The sequence below is a fragment of the Budorcas taxicolor genome, chromosome 14, assembly GCF_023091745.1.
Source record: "Budorcas taxicolor isolate Tak-1 chromosome 14, Takin1.1, whole genome shotgun sequence".
In the NCBI taxonomy this organism is placed as follows: Eukaryota; Metazoa; Chordata; class Mammalia; order Artiodactyla; family Bovidae; genus Budorcas; species Budorcas taxicolor.
Window position 1 is genome coordinate 17,668,122 of NC_068923.1, and position 18,496 is coordinate 17,686,617.

Consider the following 18,496-nt stretch of genomic DNA (forward strand, 5'->3'; position numbering starts at 1 on the left):
ACCTGTGAGCTGTGTTTCTCAAATCCTCCTTGGATTTTATGGGGGATTTGTGGGGTCAGCTGTGTTTCCTCACATGTGTGAGTTGGCTCATCCTTCTGAGCTTACAGTGTATAAATTCCCACATTCAGTTCAACAGTCTTCAGAAGAACCTGTTCCCATCGAGTTCCTTGTACAGACGAAGTCGATGGATCAGAAGTATTGGGGTGAATTTGAGGTGCCCTCGGGGTTGTCTTTAGTCTTTCCATCTACGTGTTTGGTATTTATGCTCGCCCCCAGTGACTGAAAGTTTCAGAGAGGTCCGTAACTACAAGCTCATCTGCCATTTTTGTACGATTTCTAGTGTAGTGTAGTGCATTTAAAAATTTTCTCTAGGAAGTTGGAAACTGTGAATTTCTGCAGTTACGTTGCTTTTAGAACATACTTTGTAGTTGCGAAGGAGACACGGCAGGAGGTGTGTTGCTTTATTTTGACATCACACCTCGTAAGATAAGTATCTCTGAAGAAGGTCGTGGATGCATCCTGGATGACGGGTCTCAAGTCCACTCAGAACAGACCAGCTGTGGGATGAGCAGGTGCATCACCCTCTTGGGCTCCTGTCGGGGATTCCAGGAGCCGCTCAGCCCCTTCGTGGGTCATGCTCTGGCTTAGGAGTCACAGCACGGATTCAGGAGGCGCTTCAGGATGCCTTCAAAATGCTTGCTACCAACCTCAGCACCACCCCCCACCCAGTGCCTTTCCAACTGTAAAGCTTGCCCTGTCCTAGAAGATTTAAAGTGACAATTTGTGTAGCAAGTGTTTGCACAGATCCAGGAAGAGCAGCTGTTACTAATTGTGCTTGTGAACACTGGGGATTGATGGGAGAAGTGGGGCGCATCTAGAATTTCTGTACACAGCGACTCAGACACCAGTGGCCCCAGTGGCACCAGAACTGCAGGATAAAATGTGTGTCTCATGCTAAACAGTGCTTTTAGTTTCTTTAGTTTCTTTTTTTTTCTCTCTCTCTGTCTCTCTCAACATGTGGTATAGACTTCACTACCACTGGAGTCTGGCTTAGCTGCAGGGAAAACCTTTATGTGTTTGCATGACCGCTCATTCATTCATTCATGTGTCCACTTACCAGAAAACCAAATTTCCTTATGGAAATCTACATAAAGATTTTAATAAGGACCATACTTAGCTTCCCTGGTGACTCAGACGGTAAAGAATCTCCCTGCAATACAGGAGACCTGGGTTCAGTCCCTGGGCCGGGAAGACCCCCTGGGGAAGGGAATGGCAACCCATGCCAGTATTCTTGCCAGGAGAATCCCCTAGAAAGAGGAGCTTGGGGGGCTAAAGTCCATGGGGTTGCAAAGAGTCAAGACATGACTGAAGTGACTATGTGTCCATGCATAATGATGTTAGAAACGGGCATTCAAGAAGTTAGTGTTTCTGAAGACACATGGCTGGTTAGAAATTGCAGTCCCTCCCTGCTCCTCCCACCACAGGCCTCTTTGCCTCAGTGACGTACAGGGAACTGCTGAGTGTAGCAGCCGGGTGGGGTCAGAGAGTGGGCCCCTCTGGTCCTGCACCCCCTGCCCCCGCACTTCAGCAGGACCAGGAAACGCTGGTCAGAAACCTGATGCCAGAGAACACAACTTCATCCACGCGACCGGAAGCCGCATAGCCCTGCTGAGGGCTTGCTTTCCAATGTAATATAAGTTTGGATGTTTAAGCAGCATTTTACCCGAGACTGGCCTTTATAGCAACATACCATGGGAGGGGAAATGGACCTCTCTCCTTGCCTGTGAGTTCCTCCACCCCCAGCTGCCTGTGTTTTACCAAGGAGTCTGAACAACTGCGGGGCCACTTGGTCAGCTCGGACAAGTTCATCAACAGCTTCTCCACCACTAGACCTAGCCTGGGGTCTGAGTTCCCCCGAAAGGGAGCAGAGCTCAGAGTCGGGGCAGCTCCAGGACTCTCTGTGGTTCTAAACTGTGTTTAGAGTCAGAATCACTGGATCCAAGCTGTGTAAACTCCCATCAGGGCAACTCGAGAAATTGTTTCTTTGGAGGGAAGGTCGAGCCAGCATGGGGCTTCCCGGGTGGCACTAGTGGTGAGGAATCTGCCGACCAATGCTGGAGACGCAGGAGACCCGGGTTTGATCCCTGGGTGGGGAAGATCCCCTGCAGGAGGGAATGACAACTCACTCCAGCATTCTTGCCTGGAGAGCCCCATGGACAGAGGAGCCTGGCAGGCGACAGCCCATGGGGTCACAAAGAGCTGGACACGACTGGGCGTGCGTGCACAGACCATGCGAGGGAGTGTGGAAGCCTGCCTCCAGAAACGCTCGGCACCCGGGGCTTCAGTGCCTGTGCTGCTGTGTGAGCGTCGAGGGTGTGGGTGCCAGGTGCTCCGAGTCTGCAGGACCACCTGGGAACGACAGCCATCTCTGCAAACGTGAGTGGTGAGTGACGGGGTGTCTGTTATTCTATCTTCAGGGTGAAGCTGGGGAGCAGGGCCTGGCTGGCCGACCTGGAGAAAAGGTCTGTTCACTCATTCACTTGTTCGTTTGTTCATCCGATGCGTTTGTTTGTTGGTATCCGCTGCGCCTGTATGGCGTGTCTCCCTGGAGCTCGCAACACGCCTGTGTGCCTTCATCTCTTTACCCCGCGACCATCAGCACGTCCTGTGCGTCCCTTGCTGTACTGGGTACCAGGGTCACCACCGTCAGCCAAGAGCACTTGAGCAGGTGCAGCGAGTGGTGCCATGCAGGTGACCGAAGGGGTCCCAGGAGGCCCCTCACTCAGGCTTGGGGAGTGTCAGGAGAGGTGGCCCGGAGGTGACGTCGTGGCTGACCCAGAGGGATGAGGAGTCAGACAGCAGGAGAGGGGAGTAAGGGCTCCCGGGCGAGGGGCTGCAGAGTGGGCCCGCGCCTGGGGCCGCCCCGGAGCTCCGTCTAGGATCCCCCTCTCTCCACTGCTTTGTTTCCATGTTGTCCTGCTCCCGCAGAGGTCTGGGGCAGCCTCCCTCCTGACAGCCCACTGATCACAGCGCTGCGTTCTTTCCGCAGGGAGAGGCCGGGCTCCCAGGCTTCCCAGGACTCCCCGGTGCAAGGGGAGAGAAAGGCGACCAGGTGAGGCCGCGCGCGCCGCGCCCGAGGAGAGCGCCCCCCGGCCCTGGTTTGCGCACTCGGCAACGGGGCTGACCCGGGCTGCGGTTGGAGCATTTTCCCAGTGTCTAGGAAGAGGAAAGGCAGGGGACCGGGCCACCGTGGGCCACGCGCTGGAACAAAGGGACGGTGGCCAAGGGGTCCATCTGGAAGAGTGGGTGGAGTAGCTTCAGATGAAATTTGTGGGCACGATCGGGGGCGTCAGCTGTCGGGTACCAAATGGAGCGCTTGCCCCTTCACACAATCGACAGGATGTCCCTTGAACTCGGTCCTCACCATGGCAGGGCAGGCTGGGGAGACAAAACCGTATTTTGCCCAGGGTCCCCCCTTGCTCTCGCCTGGAAAAGGCAGCCGTTACACTCAGTCGCGTTCTAATGTCTCCTGGTTTTTATCTTTTCTCTGTAGGGAGAGAAAGGGGCCCTGGGGCTTCCGGGACTGAAAGGCGACCGAGGTGCAAAGGTAGGAGCCGCTGCCCTTGTCCAGGGCGTTTGTGCCACGTGTCACACAACTGCCCGTCCGTCATTCACGTGGAGGGAGTGCCGTGCTTGAAGGTGCAGCGGTGGCCTGGGTGGCAGTCCTGGTTCTCCCCGCTGTGGTCCTGGGTGTCCCCTCTGATTCCAGTGTCTCCCTTGCTGGCCCGAAAGCAGAGCTGCCTGTATAGGCTGGCATCCGTGGGCAGTTGGTTCCAGGAACCCTGCAGATAACTAAAATCCATGGATGCCTGAGTCTCTCGTATAAAGTGGTGGAGCCTGAGAACCGTGGGCCTCCAGGAACCAGCGGCCAGGGAGGTGGGACCCGCCACAGGTCAGGGTCGTAATGGTGAGCACGGCACACGTGGTGACTCGGGTGATCCTGGCAACATATGGACGTGGGCTAGATTATCAGCAACACCCCCCCCCCATTTATAGATGAGGAGATTGAGGCACGGAAGGGCCAGGCTGCCGGCCCGGGGCTGTGTGGATGGAGGGCGGTGGGAGTCAAGACCTGACTGCAGTCCAGGCCCAGCGTCCAGGCTCCAAGCGGGTCCACATGGCACACCGGCCTGGCCCGGGGGAACCTGGGCAGCCTCACACGCCCAGCAGGGCCCTGCGATCCCCCCCTGCTGCCCGGAGGGCCACTTGGCTCTCCCAGTTTGAGCTCTGCACCCTCCCGTGTCCCGCTTTCCTGCCCACCATCCTGCTCATCACCCCCCATCCCTGCTCCCATGCTGAGGGCCAAGGTCTTTGTTCTGAACGGACCTGCTCTATAAATAGAGATCCTGCAATGGAAAGGGCTTTGGTGGATAAGCCGTTCAGGCCCGCCGCTCTCCCGGACTTCTCAGAAAAGCAATTTCTATTTGAGAAACTCATTTCCAAGATGCAGAGGACTCGGCGAGGCCATTAAGCCCCTTTTATTGCTTTGGCAGAATTGCCAGGGCCACGGCAGAGTCGCATTCAAGATTCCGAAGAATCTGGCCTGCTTTTCTTTGCCTCTAGAGAAATATGTCATCATAGACAATTCTGGGTTTGAAAAAAAAATGACATTGAAGCAACATTGCCCCCTGCTGGCCGTGCCTGGGTGTCCCTTCCTCAGTGTCTGATCCACCTCCTCCCCACCCTGCACTGAGAGCGTTTGACCCCAGGGCATCTCTGAGAGGAGGGTGATAACACCCCTGCCTCAGCTGGGGCTGAGATACTTAAACTGCGGAGAAGCAGGGATGGGAGCCCCCGCCAGCCCCACTGACTCAAGCTCAGAGACCCTTCTCTAGGCGAGCATCTTTCCCCAAGTCAGAGAGCTCCTGGGCTCTGTCCCACCAGCTCATGGTGCTGTGTTCACCCCACAGTGTTGAGGGCAGGCGAGGCTCTTCCAGAAACGTGGTCTTGAGGCCCTCGAGGTTGGAGACACATCTCTCCTCCAACTCTCTTCTTGTTTATGTCTATTCATACCTTGCACTGTCATGCTAATGGTAAGGAACCCACGTGCCAATGCTGAAGACATGGGTTCAGTCACTGGGTCGGGAAGATCCCCTGGAGGAGGGCATGGCAGCCCACTCCAGTGTCCTTGCCTGGAGAATCCCATGGACAGAGGAGCCTGGTGGGCTACAGTCCATGGGGTCACAAAGAGTCAGATACAACAGAAAGAGCTTGATCACACGTGCATTGCACTGGGAAACACTGAACTTGGATAGTCTGGGTGAGATTGGTTCTGGAACTCAGCACTAGAAAAGGTGCTGAATTCTCTCTGAAGCTTCTGCAACACGGTCAGGGGAATGCCTCGCAGTAGTTAAGGGCTTGGGCTCAGAGTTTACCACCAGGCTGCACCAACTGCTGTCTGTGTGACTTTGGGCAAGGGCCTGAGTGTGGCTGTGCTTCAGTTTGCTCATCCGTGGAATGGGGGTACACATGAAGCATCTCTGTTTCAGGCATTTCGGTGCCGATGAAGGGAATTAATGCACGTAGCAAAGTGAGCTGAAACCTGGGATTAAATCCTGTATAACTGTAGAAACAAGCATAGAAAACAATGTTACCACTTAAAAAAAAATTTAATTGAAGTATAGTTGATTTACAGCGTGGTGCCAGTCTCTGCTGTACAGCAGAGTAACTCAGTTGCACACATGTAGACATTTAAAAAAAATTCTTTTCCATTATGGTTTATCATGTAACTACTTTTCATTATCATCTTATTGTTGTCACTATTAATAAGAGAAGCCTAGCCCATCTCTCAGTCAGCTTGCTTCATTCATTTGTCCACTAATAACCACTTGTGGACCCTGGGCTGCTAGGACACGCGTGAGCAGAGATATCCGTGTCCCAGCACCATCGTGACTCACATGGAATGAAGGGCTTTGGGGACTGTTCCTCCTGATGGAGCAGCCCAGTGACCTCCTTTCCTCGAGGCAAATGGAATAACAATTTCCTCTGGCTGAAGGTCTCACTTAGTCCCCAGAGGACACTTGTGAGCTGTGTGTACCGTTGTTGTTATTTTGCACAGAGGAAAGCACGCCAACAGAAGTAAAATAATGTATACAGTGGTAGAGTTAGGTTTCAAGCTCAGGTGAGTCGACTCCGAAGCCTATGCCATTCAGAGGAATGTAACACTCACCTCTCAGGCCGCTGAGAAGGATGGGCCTGAGCCCTCGGGAGAGGTCAGGGTCCAGAGGAGCCTCTCAGGGGCCTCAAGCTTTGGCTCCAGGACAGAGTGTGGGGGCGCTGGCGGCAGGTGGGAAATCAGGTCAGCGTTGTCAGAGGGAGGATGGATGACGGGTCACTGTCTCCACGTGCGCCATGGAATAGTATAGAGTGGTATAAACAACCTACAGCTACATGTGGCCGCATAAGTGTTTCTCAGAGCCGAGTTCTGGTATGTTTGAAATATTTTATAGCTTGGATCTATATATCTGTCAGTTGCAATAGAGGCAGATGGGGTGAGTCTGTCTTCTTAGGAAAAGTGTCCCAGGATAAGCAGGACTTATCCTGGGACATAAGTATGTTCAGTCGTGTCTGACTCTTTGTGACCCCATGGGCTGTAGCCCGCCAGGCTCCTCTGTCCATGGCATTCTCCAGGCAAGGACACTGGAGTGGGCTGCCATGCCCTCCTGCAGGGGATCTTCCCTACCCAGGGATCAAACCCGCGTCTCTTACATCTCCTGGATTGGCAGGTGGATTCTTTACTGCTGTTTCCACTTCTTCATCTAGGGTGAAGTGGGCCCACCGGGGCCCCCTGGATTGCCTGGCACTGTAAGTTACTCTGCTTCTAATCCTTTCTCCTCCTGCACGCCAACCACGTAGTTATAAACATCTTTTTAAGGGAGTCTGCCCGTAGCCAGACCCATCCCTGGGTCTCGTGATCCAGAAAGTGCATGAGCTTCTGTGAGAACCACCTTGTGCTTTAGTTTATTCGGCAGCACGGTTACCGCTGCTCAGAACACTGGACAGATGCTGGGCGCCCATGCCCACCTGCTGCCTGTGGGGGTGAGGTCAGAGGCAGGAAGCAGTGTGTCCAGGGTGAGACTGCAACGTGGGTATACACCTGTGACTCACGCCTCTGCCCTCTGCAGGTCTCAGGGTGGGCATTGTGAGTTGGGGTTCAGGTGTGAGTAAAGAGCAGGGGCTTTGGAGCCAGAAGAAGAGTGGGTTTGAATCCCAGCTGTGTGTCTCACCAGCATTGTGATCTTAAACATGTTATTTAGTGGGAAAAAGACTCCATCTTCTCATCTGTTAAGGAAAAAATATATATTATATGGAGCTGTGTCTTGCACATTTGTAGTGAAAATTGACTGAAATATGTAAGGGACATTGTGTAGTTTCTGGTACATAATACATACTAAATTAAAGGAAAAAAAAGGCTGTATAAACATGTGAGCATGGTTTGCATGTTTTTTTTTTTTCTCTTGAATGTTTCTTTCCAGCCTTGATATTCTGTGCTTTAATCACTTTCAGGGTGGGGGGGCAGGAAGGGAGAGGACCATGGCTCTCCGGTAACTGCCCTTGTCTGGGCATGTAGGGATTGGTCAGTTAGTAGCCGAGGCAGGGGATGGCCTCATACGGAGGGCAGGGGCTTTAAAAGGAATGTGTGATTCTGTCGAAATCATCAGAGGGGCCCCCGCGGCTGCATTCTCTACCGGTAAGTCTGTCTGAGGCAGGTTGCTGCTGTCCACTCACATCTGTCTCATTTCTGCTGTCTCCTTTGCAGACATCCCTGTTCACACCACACCCGAGAATGCCCGTAAGTAGCGGTGGCACCTTGTGGCTGCCCGGTGCCCCCCCGGCCTGGCTCACGATGCCCCTGGGTCCTCTGGGGGGCAGGGCCCTGACCTGCCAGCCGCTGTCAGGCCTCTGGGTTCCCAACCTTGTCCTGGCAGCCGGCGGGGAGCGGGCTGGGCGAGGGACCAGCTCCAGGGGCAGATGGGACCTCCTGGGTCAGGGCCCAGGAGGGGGCCTCCCAGTAGCCGAGGGCAAAGGCCACCCCTCTCTTTGGGTAAAGTGACCCCCTCACTGCACGGGGTGGCCGGTTGTTCCAAGCAGGACAGAGCCCTGTGAGTGGCAGAAAGTGAAAGGGCAGAGGGGGCCGGCCTGGGGGTCTTGGGGGCCAAGTCTGAGAGGGGCCGGTGGGGACTGAGCCTTTTTGGGGAGACGGCCGGCGGGAGAGCGCGTGGCTCTTTCTGAAGACGGAAGCGCATGATGGAAAAGGACACTCAGCGTGGCCGCAGCCTCCAGGAGCCTTTCCCTCCTCTTTCTAGAGAGGCTTCTGTGAAAACGAGTGTGTTCAGCGTCTCTGACACCACCAAGCTCACCTCCTTTGTTGCTTCGCTGTTGGGGACGTGGTTCTCCTGTGGTTAGGACTTGACCCGCTGCACCATGTGCAGCGGCCAAGAGGCTTAGGAGAGGACCCATCTCCACATGGCTGCTATTAAGTAACTACAACTTGAGAAGCTAAAGAGATCCTGGATGTGATGGAAAAGAATGGAGCACAGAGAGAGAGAGACAGACTGAGTGCCAAAATCATTGTGGAAGGGGAGGGAGGACTTTGAGCTGCTTTGGAGGAGGAATGGGGAGGAAGAGAGGGCAGGGGTGCCGTCCCTGGTGGTGGGGGGAGGCAGGGGACCACAGGAGTGTCCGAGGATGCTGAGGGGAGAGCAGGTGGGGCTCCGGCTGTGTCTTCTCTCTCCAAGGAAGGGCTCGGAGGGACAGAGCAGGAGAGCCTTGAATGTGGCGGGCACAGGGCAGGCATCGCTCCGACCGGCCCTGTGCCCAGCTCGCAGATGATGGCCTGAGGCTCGAGGAGCGAAGTACCTTGCACAGGGCCTTCCTGGAGTCAGGAATCAGGATGTAGCTGTTGGCCGTAAGGCCCTGGCCGAACTGCTGTCCCCGCCGGTGCCGAGGTTCAAGGCTCTGTCACACTGGCCCGCTGCCTCCCTCTTCCAGAACCATACCCCCCTACACGATGCCTCAGCCCTTCATCCTCTGGGACTCCTCCCTTTTGCCCACCCTGAGTCCCTAAAGCTTGTGGCAAATCTACACATCCCACCTCTCTGTAAGGGAATCGCTCCATCTGTAAAAGATGATGTCCGAGGTGTTCCCCCGGGGAAGGGACTGAGAGAGGCCAGGGGTCTGCCCAGCCTCCCCTTTGAATCCTGGTGAGGGGGACACCTTCCTGCAGGGTCTGAGCTCTGCGGAAACCAGGAAGCCACTTGGAGATGCAAAGCAAGGAAATTGTGTCCACGAGAGAAAAAGATTAATTGGGGGTTACTGCATGAATCCGTCTGGGGCTGCCTCGTTGCCATGGTAACCGTGTTTGTATTGATGGTTTTGGAAGCCATTGTTCTGATTATTCCCTGCTCACCTCAGTGGTCTGCCTTCCAGTCCCTGCACACAGCGGGGGCTGGAGATTTGGAGGGGCAGCCAGGTCCCTTGGACAGAGGAGGCTGGTGGGCTATAGTCCACAGGGTCGCAAAGAGTCAGACACGACTGAAGCGACTTAGCGTGCATGTATGCACAAGGTTTGCAGCAGAATTAAGAAGGCGATAGAAAGGGGAGGAGGGCTGGAAGGAGAGCCCCAACTCCTGTTGCAGAACAAGAAGCCTCCTGGGGGTGTCGTGGACCCCAGCTGGGGAGGCCACGAGGCAGCGTGGGGACAACAGTGGGGAGCAGAGCAGGGGCTGTCAGCTGGCGTGCGGGTCCAATGTCAGAGAGGAGTGGGAACCCGTTCCTTGTCTGGAGGTCGGAGGGACAGGCCATCTCAGGCTGGGAGACAGTACAGCTGAGAGCTTACAGGGGCTTTGTAACTGGTTCAGAAGCCGCTCCCTGGAAGAGCAGCCTGACCCACCCCCTGCGCCTGCAGAGGGTTCCGGGAGGCCTGGCCAGTGCCCTGCAGTTGCTGAGCCCAGAGCGGGCATCTCCCTGGGCTGGCATCACCAGCGGGGGGCGGTGGAGGAGAAGCAGGCACCTGTGTTCAGCATTCAGCTCAGCAGGCACCCCCATGGTGAAGTCTGCTCCTGGATCTCCGGCCCTGGGGAGAAATGCCTTGAGCATCTTGTCTGAGAGCCTCAGGATCCCTCTCCTGACCCGACCCCCACAGTCCCTTCCCCCGCTGGCAGGAAGCAGATTCACTCCTTCCCTCTGGATCCCCCAAATCCATCCCATCAGCCCTTCCATCTTTACGGGTCATGTCTCCAGTGACTTGAGGACCAGACAAAATGCTTTTGCAAATTCCTGCCTTGGGAAATTTTCTAGGAGGAAAGCAAGCTAGAGATAAGGATGTTGTCTGACGAATGGAGCCAGAGTGTGTTCTTCTGAGCTGGTGGGAGATGGAGATTCTGGAAGGAGGAAGGAGCTTGCCTCTGTTGAAAGCCTCATTGTCGGGGCGTCCTCACTGAACCCTGGCTCTCTGGGGTGGAGCGTGCACATTCCATCAACGGCTGATGCAGAGGGAGTGGGGCCCCAGCCCAGGCCGTGGGGACACTAACTCAGGGGTCAGGGATGGGCTTGGGCGGCTGGGGGCAGGCAGGAGCCTCGGGGGCAAGGTCGTGGGTGGAGAAAGCAGCGTGGGAACTGCACTGGGCGGTGCCGGCTTCTCCGCCAGCGCAAGGTGCCTGCACAGGCCCAGAAGGTCCGCGCGGCCCACCTGAGGGTGGGCCAGGCGCAGCTGCCTTACTCTGCTTCTCTGCCAACAGGGAGAACCAGGGCCCAGGGGAGAGAAGGGCGATCCTGGCGCGCCTGGGGAGCTGGTGAGTGCTCTCTGCTCTGCGCCCCACACCCCTCCCCTGCACCCCTGCCGAACCCCTGCCCGCACCCCTCCCCCACACCCCTCCCCTCACCCCTCCCCTTACCCCTGCCCCTCACTCCTCCCCTCACCCTTGCCCCTCACCCCTGCCCCGCACCCCTGCCAGCACCTCTCCCCGCACCCCTGCCCCGCACCCCTCACCCTGTGCGTTTGCTTTCCTGAGACTGGACACCGAAGGGCCTGTCTGAACACACAGGAGCCCTGCTGAGCTGAATGTAGCTCCTTCCTCCTCCCTCCTCTCTGTGGATCTCAATCCCTTCCCGTTGCCCGTGTTCATGCCTCCCCAGAGCAGGGGTGTGACCTCGTCCGCTGATGGGTGGTTTCATTGCAGGGGTCGCCAGGTCACCCTGGAGAACTGGGGCCTCGGGGACCCATTGGACCACCGGTAAGAGAGCCCTCTGTCCGCTGTTGGCTCCCAGAGCAGAAATTCGCGCGGGCTCTTCTGCCCCTCGCCGGCCCCTCCACCCTGTCATTCTAGGAGTGTCCATCAGGGGGCGCTGCAACAGGCGCTGCTAGGACTGAGTCCAGGGCCTGGGGAGAGAGGTCTCCCAGAAAACCCCAAAACGCGACCCCTGGAGCCCAGGAGGTCATTTCGCTGTCACTGAAGCGTGGGTTTAGGAGAGCTGGTAACCTGCTGCACCGTCCCTCCCCGACAACTCTTAAAATCCAGGTGGTCCTGGCTCTCGGAGGCTTTTCAAATGCAGGAAATCTCCAGTGCCAATTTAAAGGACACCTAGAGTGTGTTGGCATTTTGATTGTATTTTGATTGGCTGCTTAACTGGCTCTGTGCTGGGCAGTGTTTTGCGTGCTCTGTGTGGCCTGTCCAAGCTCAGATCCCAGGGGCCCCCAGCTGCCTGTGTGCACCTGGGCAGGCCCATCCCTCTGCGCCTCGTATACTTCAAGATGAAGGGCAGGGGATGCTGCCTGTGTCCTGGGGGAAGTGAAGACTGAAGGAGTTTAGGGAGCCCGGACCTGTGATCTCTGCTCCTGTAAACCTGCTCCCCGTCCTTTCAGTTTGGTCGTGGTGTTTTAGTCGCTCCATCGTGTCCGACTCTGTGGCCCCATGGATTATAGCCTACCCTGCTCCTCTGTCCATGGGATTCTCCAGGCAAGAATACTGGAGTGGGTTGCCATTTCCTTCTCCAGGGCATTGTCCCAACCCAGAGATCCAACCTGCATCTCCTGCATTAGCAGGCAGAATCTTTGTCTCTGAGTCGCTAGGGAATCCTGTCCTTTGCTTTTGGGTCACCTGACTCTGATGACAAAGGTGCCCCACGTCGCTGCGTGGGGCTGAGGCCAGCATTGCAGGAGGCGTCTCACTTCTTTCTGTTTCTCGTGCAGGGTGCCAAGGGACAAGAAGGCGCCCAGGGAACGCCCGGAGCAGCTGGGAGCCCTGTGAGTCCTTCCTGGCCACCTGCCTCATGGGCCCATGGGAGGGGGCTGGGCCGACCCCTGCCCCCAGCGCCCAGCTCCCCACTGAGTGTGCGGATGGGGCTGGGAAGGTGCCATCCACACTGGAGGGCTGGCCGGGCCCAGGGCCGGCTCCTGTCCACCCGCCTCACCGGATCCTCCCTCTCGTCTCCAAAGCTTGTTCATACCCTTACAGTCAACTTGCATTGTACCAGAGCACGTGTCTCCATAGCGCAGATCTGCAGATTTTGTTCCGTTTTCAGGGTTTCCATTCCCCCATTCTCTGAAGCTAGAGCCCATGCCCCCCCCACCTGAGACGTGTGCCTGACAGCACCTGACCTTCTTCTTTGCCCTCCCCTCAACACCCACTCCTCCTCTGCCACCTCTGTGCTGTGGCCTTAGGATCGTCCCAGAGTCCTTGGCCTCCTGTTGCCCCTTTTCTGTGCTGGAATCCACCTCCTTTGAGGCTTGCACCCTCCTGACCCTCCTGGACAGGAGGGTCATCCTTCCTGTAGAGGGAATGTCATCTAGAAGCATTTTGGGCGAATCAGGGAGAGCTGAATAGGAGGCAAGTTTGGAGAAAGACAGGGGGAGCTGCTTGTAATCAATTCCTTGCCTTTCTGACCGTCTTCTGCCTCTCTATAGGGAGCTCCTGGACTTGTAGGGCCCCCTGGCCCCAGCGGCCCCCCAGGGAGCGTGGTGAGTAACTGGGGTGGGCGGGGAGGATCACCAGCACTGGTTGTGGATCCACGATGTCCACCCCCCTGGTTAACTCATGTATCCTCCACGACAGAACTCAGGGCGTAGGCATCCCTGCTCCCATTTCACAGATGGAGAAATTGAGGCCCCAGCAAAGATACCTACAGAGCTACAACCTGAGGTTCTTGGTAACTCAGGAGCTCTCCGGTGGTGAAGGAAACTGTTGGGGTGAGAAAGCTGTGAGTAGTGCTGATGCTGGATCAGCATCACAGCTGGCCCTGGAGGAAGCAGGATGAACCTGAGGAATGGCAACCCTGACTGTCGGGTTGCTGGGTCCTAGCCACAGCTCACTGGCTGCCAGGCCTCTGTGGGGGCCTCCTGAGGCCTCAGCTTTTTCATCTTCAGCCTGGAGCGTGTGGGCTCTGTAGGCCACCCCGTGGGGGACCTGGGGTCTGCTTGTGGACCAGCGTTAAGAGCCACTGTGGGCACTGATTTCTATCTCAGTTGTGGAGCACAACGCCCAGTGGCATGCAGTGAAGGGCATCGGAGAACTGTGCTCCTCGGATAGGTAGAGTCCAGTCCTGTTCCATCACCATCTTTTCTGTTGATAACCACAGCGGCTTAGAGAACAGATGTGGGTGTAGGTGTGTGCCAGGCACTGTTGTCAGCCCTTCACGCTCACTGACTCCTCACGACCCTGGGAGGGGAGTGCCAGAAGTGGCCCCATTTCACTCCGGAGGAGACTGAGGCGCAGGGAGACTGCATTACGTGCTCAGTGGTCGCCGTGGAAACCGCGAAACCCTGGCCCGCGTCACGTCACCCTGCCCCGCAGTGTCAGTGCGCTCTTCCCGGAGCCAGCCCTGCATCCCTTGGCCCAGGGTTTTCTCTGGCCTAAGAGATCTTATGGTCCAGCCGCACGGCACGTGCCCAGCAGCAGCAGCAGCAGCAGCCCTGGCCGACGGGTGTGTAAGCGGCCCACCTCCTTCGCCCCTGGGGAGCCGCTCCGGGTGCATGTCTGCCGTTGGACCCCGGAGCCCCTAGCAGGACCGAGCTGCAGCCGCGTGAATGTGTCCCTACCCGCCCGTCCTCTTTCTGACGTCCCTGCTGGTGCATCCGCGGGACGCCTGCCCTGAGCCTTGCCTCGATAAGTCAGCCTCTGAGGGACGCTCACAACACGGGCAGGTCACCGACGCCAAGGCTGTGCTCTTGGGTCACCCTCTCCTCCCCGAGGTCCCCTCCGCGCCATGCCCTGCCTGCCATCTGAGAGCCACAGCCCACAGTGGGCAGGCCATCGGGAAGCAGGGCCATGTGGTTAGAGCTCTAATGTGCGAGGATGCGTGACGGTCCCAGGGGACAGGGAGGCGGTGGGAGGGCGGTGGAGGAGAAATAAGTCAGAGGTGGAGAACGAGTCAGGAGCCTCTGACCGGAGGGGGCCCATCGCTCTTCTCTGAGTGCCCTGGGCCCTCTTGAACTTGACCTTGTCAATCACCTTTCTTTCCCTAGGGTCCCCCGGGCTCCAGAGGCCCCCCTGGGAAAGATGGGGAGCGTGGTGAGAAGGTAAGACTCAGTGTGGTCTCCATCCTCCGCGGCGGTTCTCAGCTTTTAAGAGGCGGGAAAGGAGCCCGCTCCGCTCAGACCCGCTTCAGGACCCGGGAGGCCGAGGGCTCCTCTGCAGTCGGCTCCTCTAACCCTCGCCACAGACGCAGGGTCAGATGGGGCCCCGCCTGACAGAGGTGTAGACTGAAGCTCTTGTCCTGCGTCCCGTGGCTGCTGAGCCGCAGAGCTGGTCTGTCTGCCTCCCAAGCCCCCCTTTCTCTCAATTCAGTGCTCCAGCATAGCCACCCCACACTATCGCATGCGCAGTTAAACCTTCCCAGGCTACGAGAAAAGCTTTATTCATTAGGAAGCAGAGAGACATGGTGTCCTCCCCTAAAACACCAATGCCCCGAGGGCAGAGGGGCAGGCTCCCCGGCCTTTTGGAATCCCAGGTGACACGTCCTGACCTCGCATTCTAGCACGTGTCTCCCATGTTTACTCCGACTTCTGGCATCTTGTGGGTGGAGACAGGGATTCTGAACACCCACAGGACGGCGCCCCTTCTCAGCCCAGACTGTCTGCCACGAGCATCAGCAGTGTCAGGGCTGAGGAGCCCGGTCTCCAGCTCACACTGAGCCCACACGGACCACGGGGCCGCACAGATGGCGAGGAGGAGCTGAGGCCCTGACGTGCGGCAGAGAGCAGGTGGTGAGGGGAGAGGGGCTTGCTGTCCCGAGCCCCCAGCAGAGGCTTCTCATCCAGAGACAGAAATCCCAGTGACCCTGCTCACCCCACCCCAACTCCTGATGTGTCTTCCACAGCCAACCCCTACCCAGTTCTCCTGTCTGAACTTAGTAATGCAAATTCCTTCAGGTCCACTTCACCTGGGACCTTTGGAAGGTGTGACCATTTTATCTTTTCTATTTTATCTTTTCCATTTATCTTTTCTATTTTGGCAAAACGTTGTAACAGGAATAGATACAAACCTTTACATTTTGATGGGAAGGCTGTTTTTAAATGCATCCCTCGGAGAAGGAGTGATTTGCTATGAAGAAAAATGATCGACCAGCCTGTGGAAAATCTCCTTAAGCAAGGGAGAAAAAAAAGAAATCTGGCCCATCTGTTTTGCTTTGATTATTACCACGTGCAAAGGATGGGCCTCTATTCTGGGCACTGACAAATTAGAAGGAGCTTAGAAGAGGGTTGGTTAGAAGGGAATGTTGAGGACTAGTTGAGCAAACATGAGAACGTCTGGGGCTTCCCAGGTAGGAGACTTGATTTCGATCCCTGGTTCAGGAGGATGCCCCGGAGGAGTAAATGGCAACCCACTCGCGTATTCTTGCCTGGAGAATCCCATGGACAGAGGAGCCTGGCGGGCTACAGTCCATGGGGTCGCTCAGAGTCATGACTTAAAAAGACACAACTTAGGGCTTCCCTGGTGGCTCAGCTGGTAAAGAATCTGCCTGCAGTGTGGGAGACCAGGGTTCGATCCCTGGCTAGGGAAGATCCCCTGGAGGAGGGCACGGCTACCCACTCCAGTATTCTGGCCTGGAGAATTCTGTGGCCTATACTGTCCACGGGGTTGCAAAGAGTCGGACAGGACTGAGCGACTTTCTCTTTCACTAGTGACTAAACAGCAACGGCAGTTGGCTCACTCAGCCTCTAGAGGGAGCCAGACACCTCTGCTCTGATGAGCAGAAGACTGCGTTTGCAAGGGGACTATCCCTCCGTGCTGTACAAAGTGGTAAAGTCCCTGACAGCAGGACCTGCTCTTCTCTCTGCCTGTCCAGTGACCTGAGACCTGCAGAAGCTGATCCTGCCCTGTGCCTGGAGAGAAGTCCTCTCCATCCTTTGCTTTGTCCTCCGTGGGACATGGTACCTCCCCTCACTTCTGCATCAGGAATGTCTGGTTCAGCTTAGGTCTTGCAGCTTAGGTCCAAGAGAGCCCTGCCCGGAAAGGGACTTCCTGTGGCCCACGTGGTCCCCGCAGCATTCCACAGCTGGGGCTGCACGGGGCTCCTGGCTTGTGGTCAGAAACAGGGCACAAACTCCAAGCCCAGCTCCCTCCCTCATCAGATCCTGGCTTCCTCTCTCTCTCCGCACTTTGGATCCCCAAGTGGTGCTCACATCAATGAAGGCCTGTCGTGTGACAAGGAATTGGATTTTGTCTGCATAGCCCCGAGTTTGAAGTCAAACCTCTGGAAGATTTCAGAGCAGACTGTCTTGGCTGAGTATAAAGACACAGTGTCTAATGGAACTGCCCAATAAGGAGATAAAAACTGCCTGGGGAGGTGGTGAGCTCTGTGCTTTCAAAGGAGTCCAAGCAAAAATGGGAGGGCTGCCTGTAAGAGGCACACCTGATGGCTTCCTACTGCGGGCGGAAGGTTGGACCAGAAAACTACTAGTGTCCTTCTCGTGCCCATGTTCAACGCTGTATAGTTTGCTAAGGCCGCTGTAACGAGAGCATCACAAACTGCATGCCTTAAACCACAGAAACGTGCTGTGTCACCATTCACCATGTCTGGAAGTCCTAAATCAAGGTGTCAGACAGGCTGGTTCCTCCTGGGGGCTGTGAGGGAAGGATGTCTTCCAGGCCCCTCTCCTTGGATTATTGACGGCCGTCTTCTCTCCGTGTCTTCGCGGGGACTTCCCCCTACACAGGCCTGTGCCCAGACGTCCCTTTCTCGTGAGGACCTCAGTGCTTTCTGGGTTAGGCTCTGTGCTACTCCAGTATCAGCACCTCTTAGCTAATTACACCTGCAGAGACCCTATTTCTACACTGAAGTGCCGGAGTTAAGGGCTTTGGCATTTGAATTTGGGGGTCACATTACACAGCTTGTCCTCTGTGCCTTCAGAAGGGGTGGGCTTTCTGAAGCAGGGCATTACCAGGAAGCCCACCTACCCCTTTCAGGTGGCGGTGGTGGTTTAGTCACTAAGTCACGTCTGACTCTTTTGCAAGCCCATGCACCTTGCCAGGCTCCTCTGTCCATGGAATTTTCCAAGCAAGGATACTGGAGTGGGTTACTATTTTCTACTCTAGGGGATCTTCTTGACCCAGGGATTGAACCCTTCGGTCCTGCATTGGCAGGCGGTTTCATTACCACCGAGCCGCCAGGGAAGCCCTCCCTTTAGCTTGTTGTCCATTGAAAAACTTACTTTCTGCATCTCATTGATCCTGGACACTGTCCACTTGTCTTTCCAGGGAGCAGCGGGAGAAGAAGGGAACCCAGGGCCAGCCGGCCCCAGGGGCGATCCTGGTTCCCCTGGGCCTCCCGGGCCCCCCGGAAGAGGGAAAGATGGAGACCCGGTAAGTGTCAGGGGCTTCGGTGACTGTAACGACCAGGCTGGAATTAGAAAAGGGAAAAAGGCTCCACTGTCAAACTTTGCAAGAAAGCCGCTGGGCTGGGAAAGGGGTCTTGTATGGGGGCAGCAGCTGGCTCCCGCCCGCATCAGGCCAGCACGGCACAGGGTCCCGTGTGGACTGCTGGCTGTGGGTCAGGCTCCGAGGACGCAGACACAGGTTAGAGCCTGTGCTGTTGAGATGCTCGCGAGACAGCCAAGCAGTTCGATGACCGTAGCTCGGCCATCCTGATCTGTGTAAGCTGTGGAGGCCTCACACAGGAGGTGGCATCTATGCGAAAAGTGCAAGTTGGAAGGAATTATGTTTTAGATGGAATAGCAGAGTGGCTGTTGCAGACGGATGAGCTGTATGTGTAAGTTGATGAGGGTGTTACGTGCATGGGGACTTAGAAACACTTTAGTGTGTCCTGGACAGAAAGTGGTAAGTAAGAAAGAGACCAGACTTTGGGATCAGAAGAGCCCCTACCATGAAACCTGACACCTGGCCTTGACCTTATTTGAGGGAATCTGCAAAATAAGGATCTTGCAGGGAGGGATAAGTTAGGAGGTTGGGATTAACATATACATACTACTATAAAATAG

The 18,496-nt window shown here is 56.2% G+C and overlaps 1 protein-coding gene across 1 annotated transcript in view; it reads left to right on the forward strand.

Annotated features, from left to right (window-relative positions):
- The window catches only part of COL22A1 (collagen type XXII alpha 1 chain), a 201,486-nt gene that overhangs the window by 102,509 nt on the left and 80,481 nt on the right, over positions 1 to 18,496 (forward strand). The window contains exons 27-37 of the mRNA XM_052651665.1: positions 2,478 to 2,522; positions 3,050 to 3,112; positions 3,554 to 3,607; positions 6,823 to 6,864; positions 7,820 to 7,852; positions 10,800 to 10,853; positions 11,241 to 11,294; positions 12,251 to 12,304; positions 12,965 to 13,018; positions 14,522 to 14,575; positions 17,757 to 17,861. Of these exons, the coding sequence (XP_052507625.1) occupies positions 2,478 to 2,522; positions 3,050 to 3,112; positions 3,554 to 3,607; positions 6,823 to 6,864; positions 7,820 to 7,852; positions 10,800 to 10,853; positions 11,241 to 11,294; positions 12,251 to 12,304; positions 12,965 to 13,018; positions 14,522 to 14,575; positions 17,757 to 17,861 (612 nt within the window). The remainder of the gene's footprint in view (positions 1 to 2,477; positions 2,523 to 3,049; positions 3,113 to 3,553; positions 3,608 to 6,822; positions 6,865 to 7,819; positions 7,853 to 10,799; positions 10,854 to 11,240; positions 11,295 to 12,250; positions 12,305 to 12,964; positions 13,019 to 14,521; positions 14,576 to 17,756; positions 17,862 to 18,496) is intronic.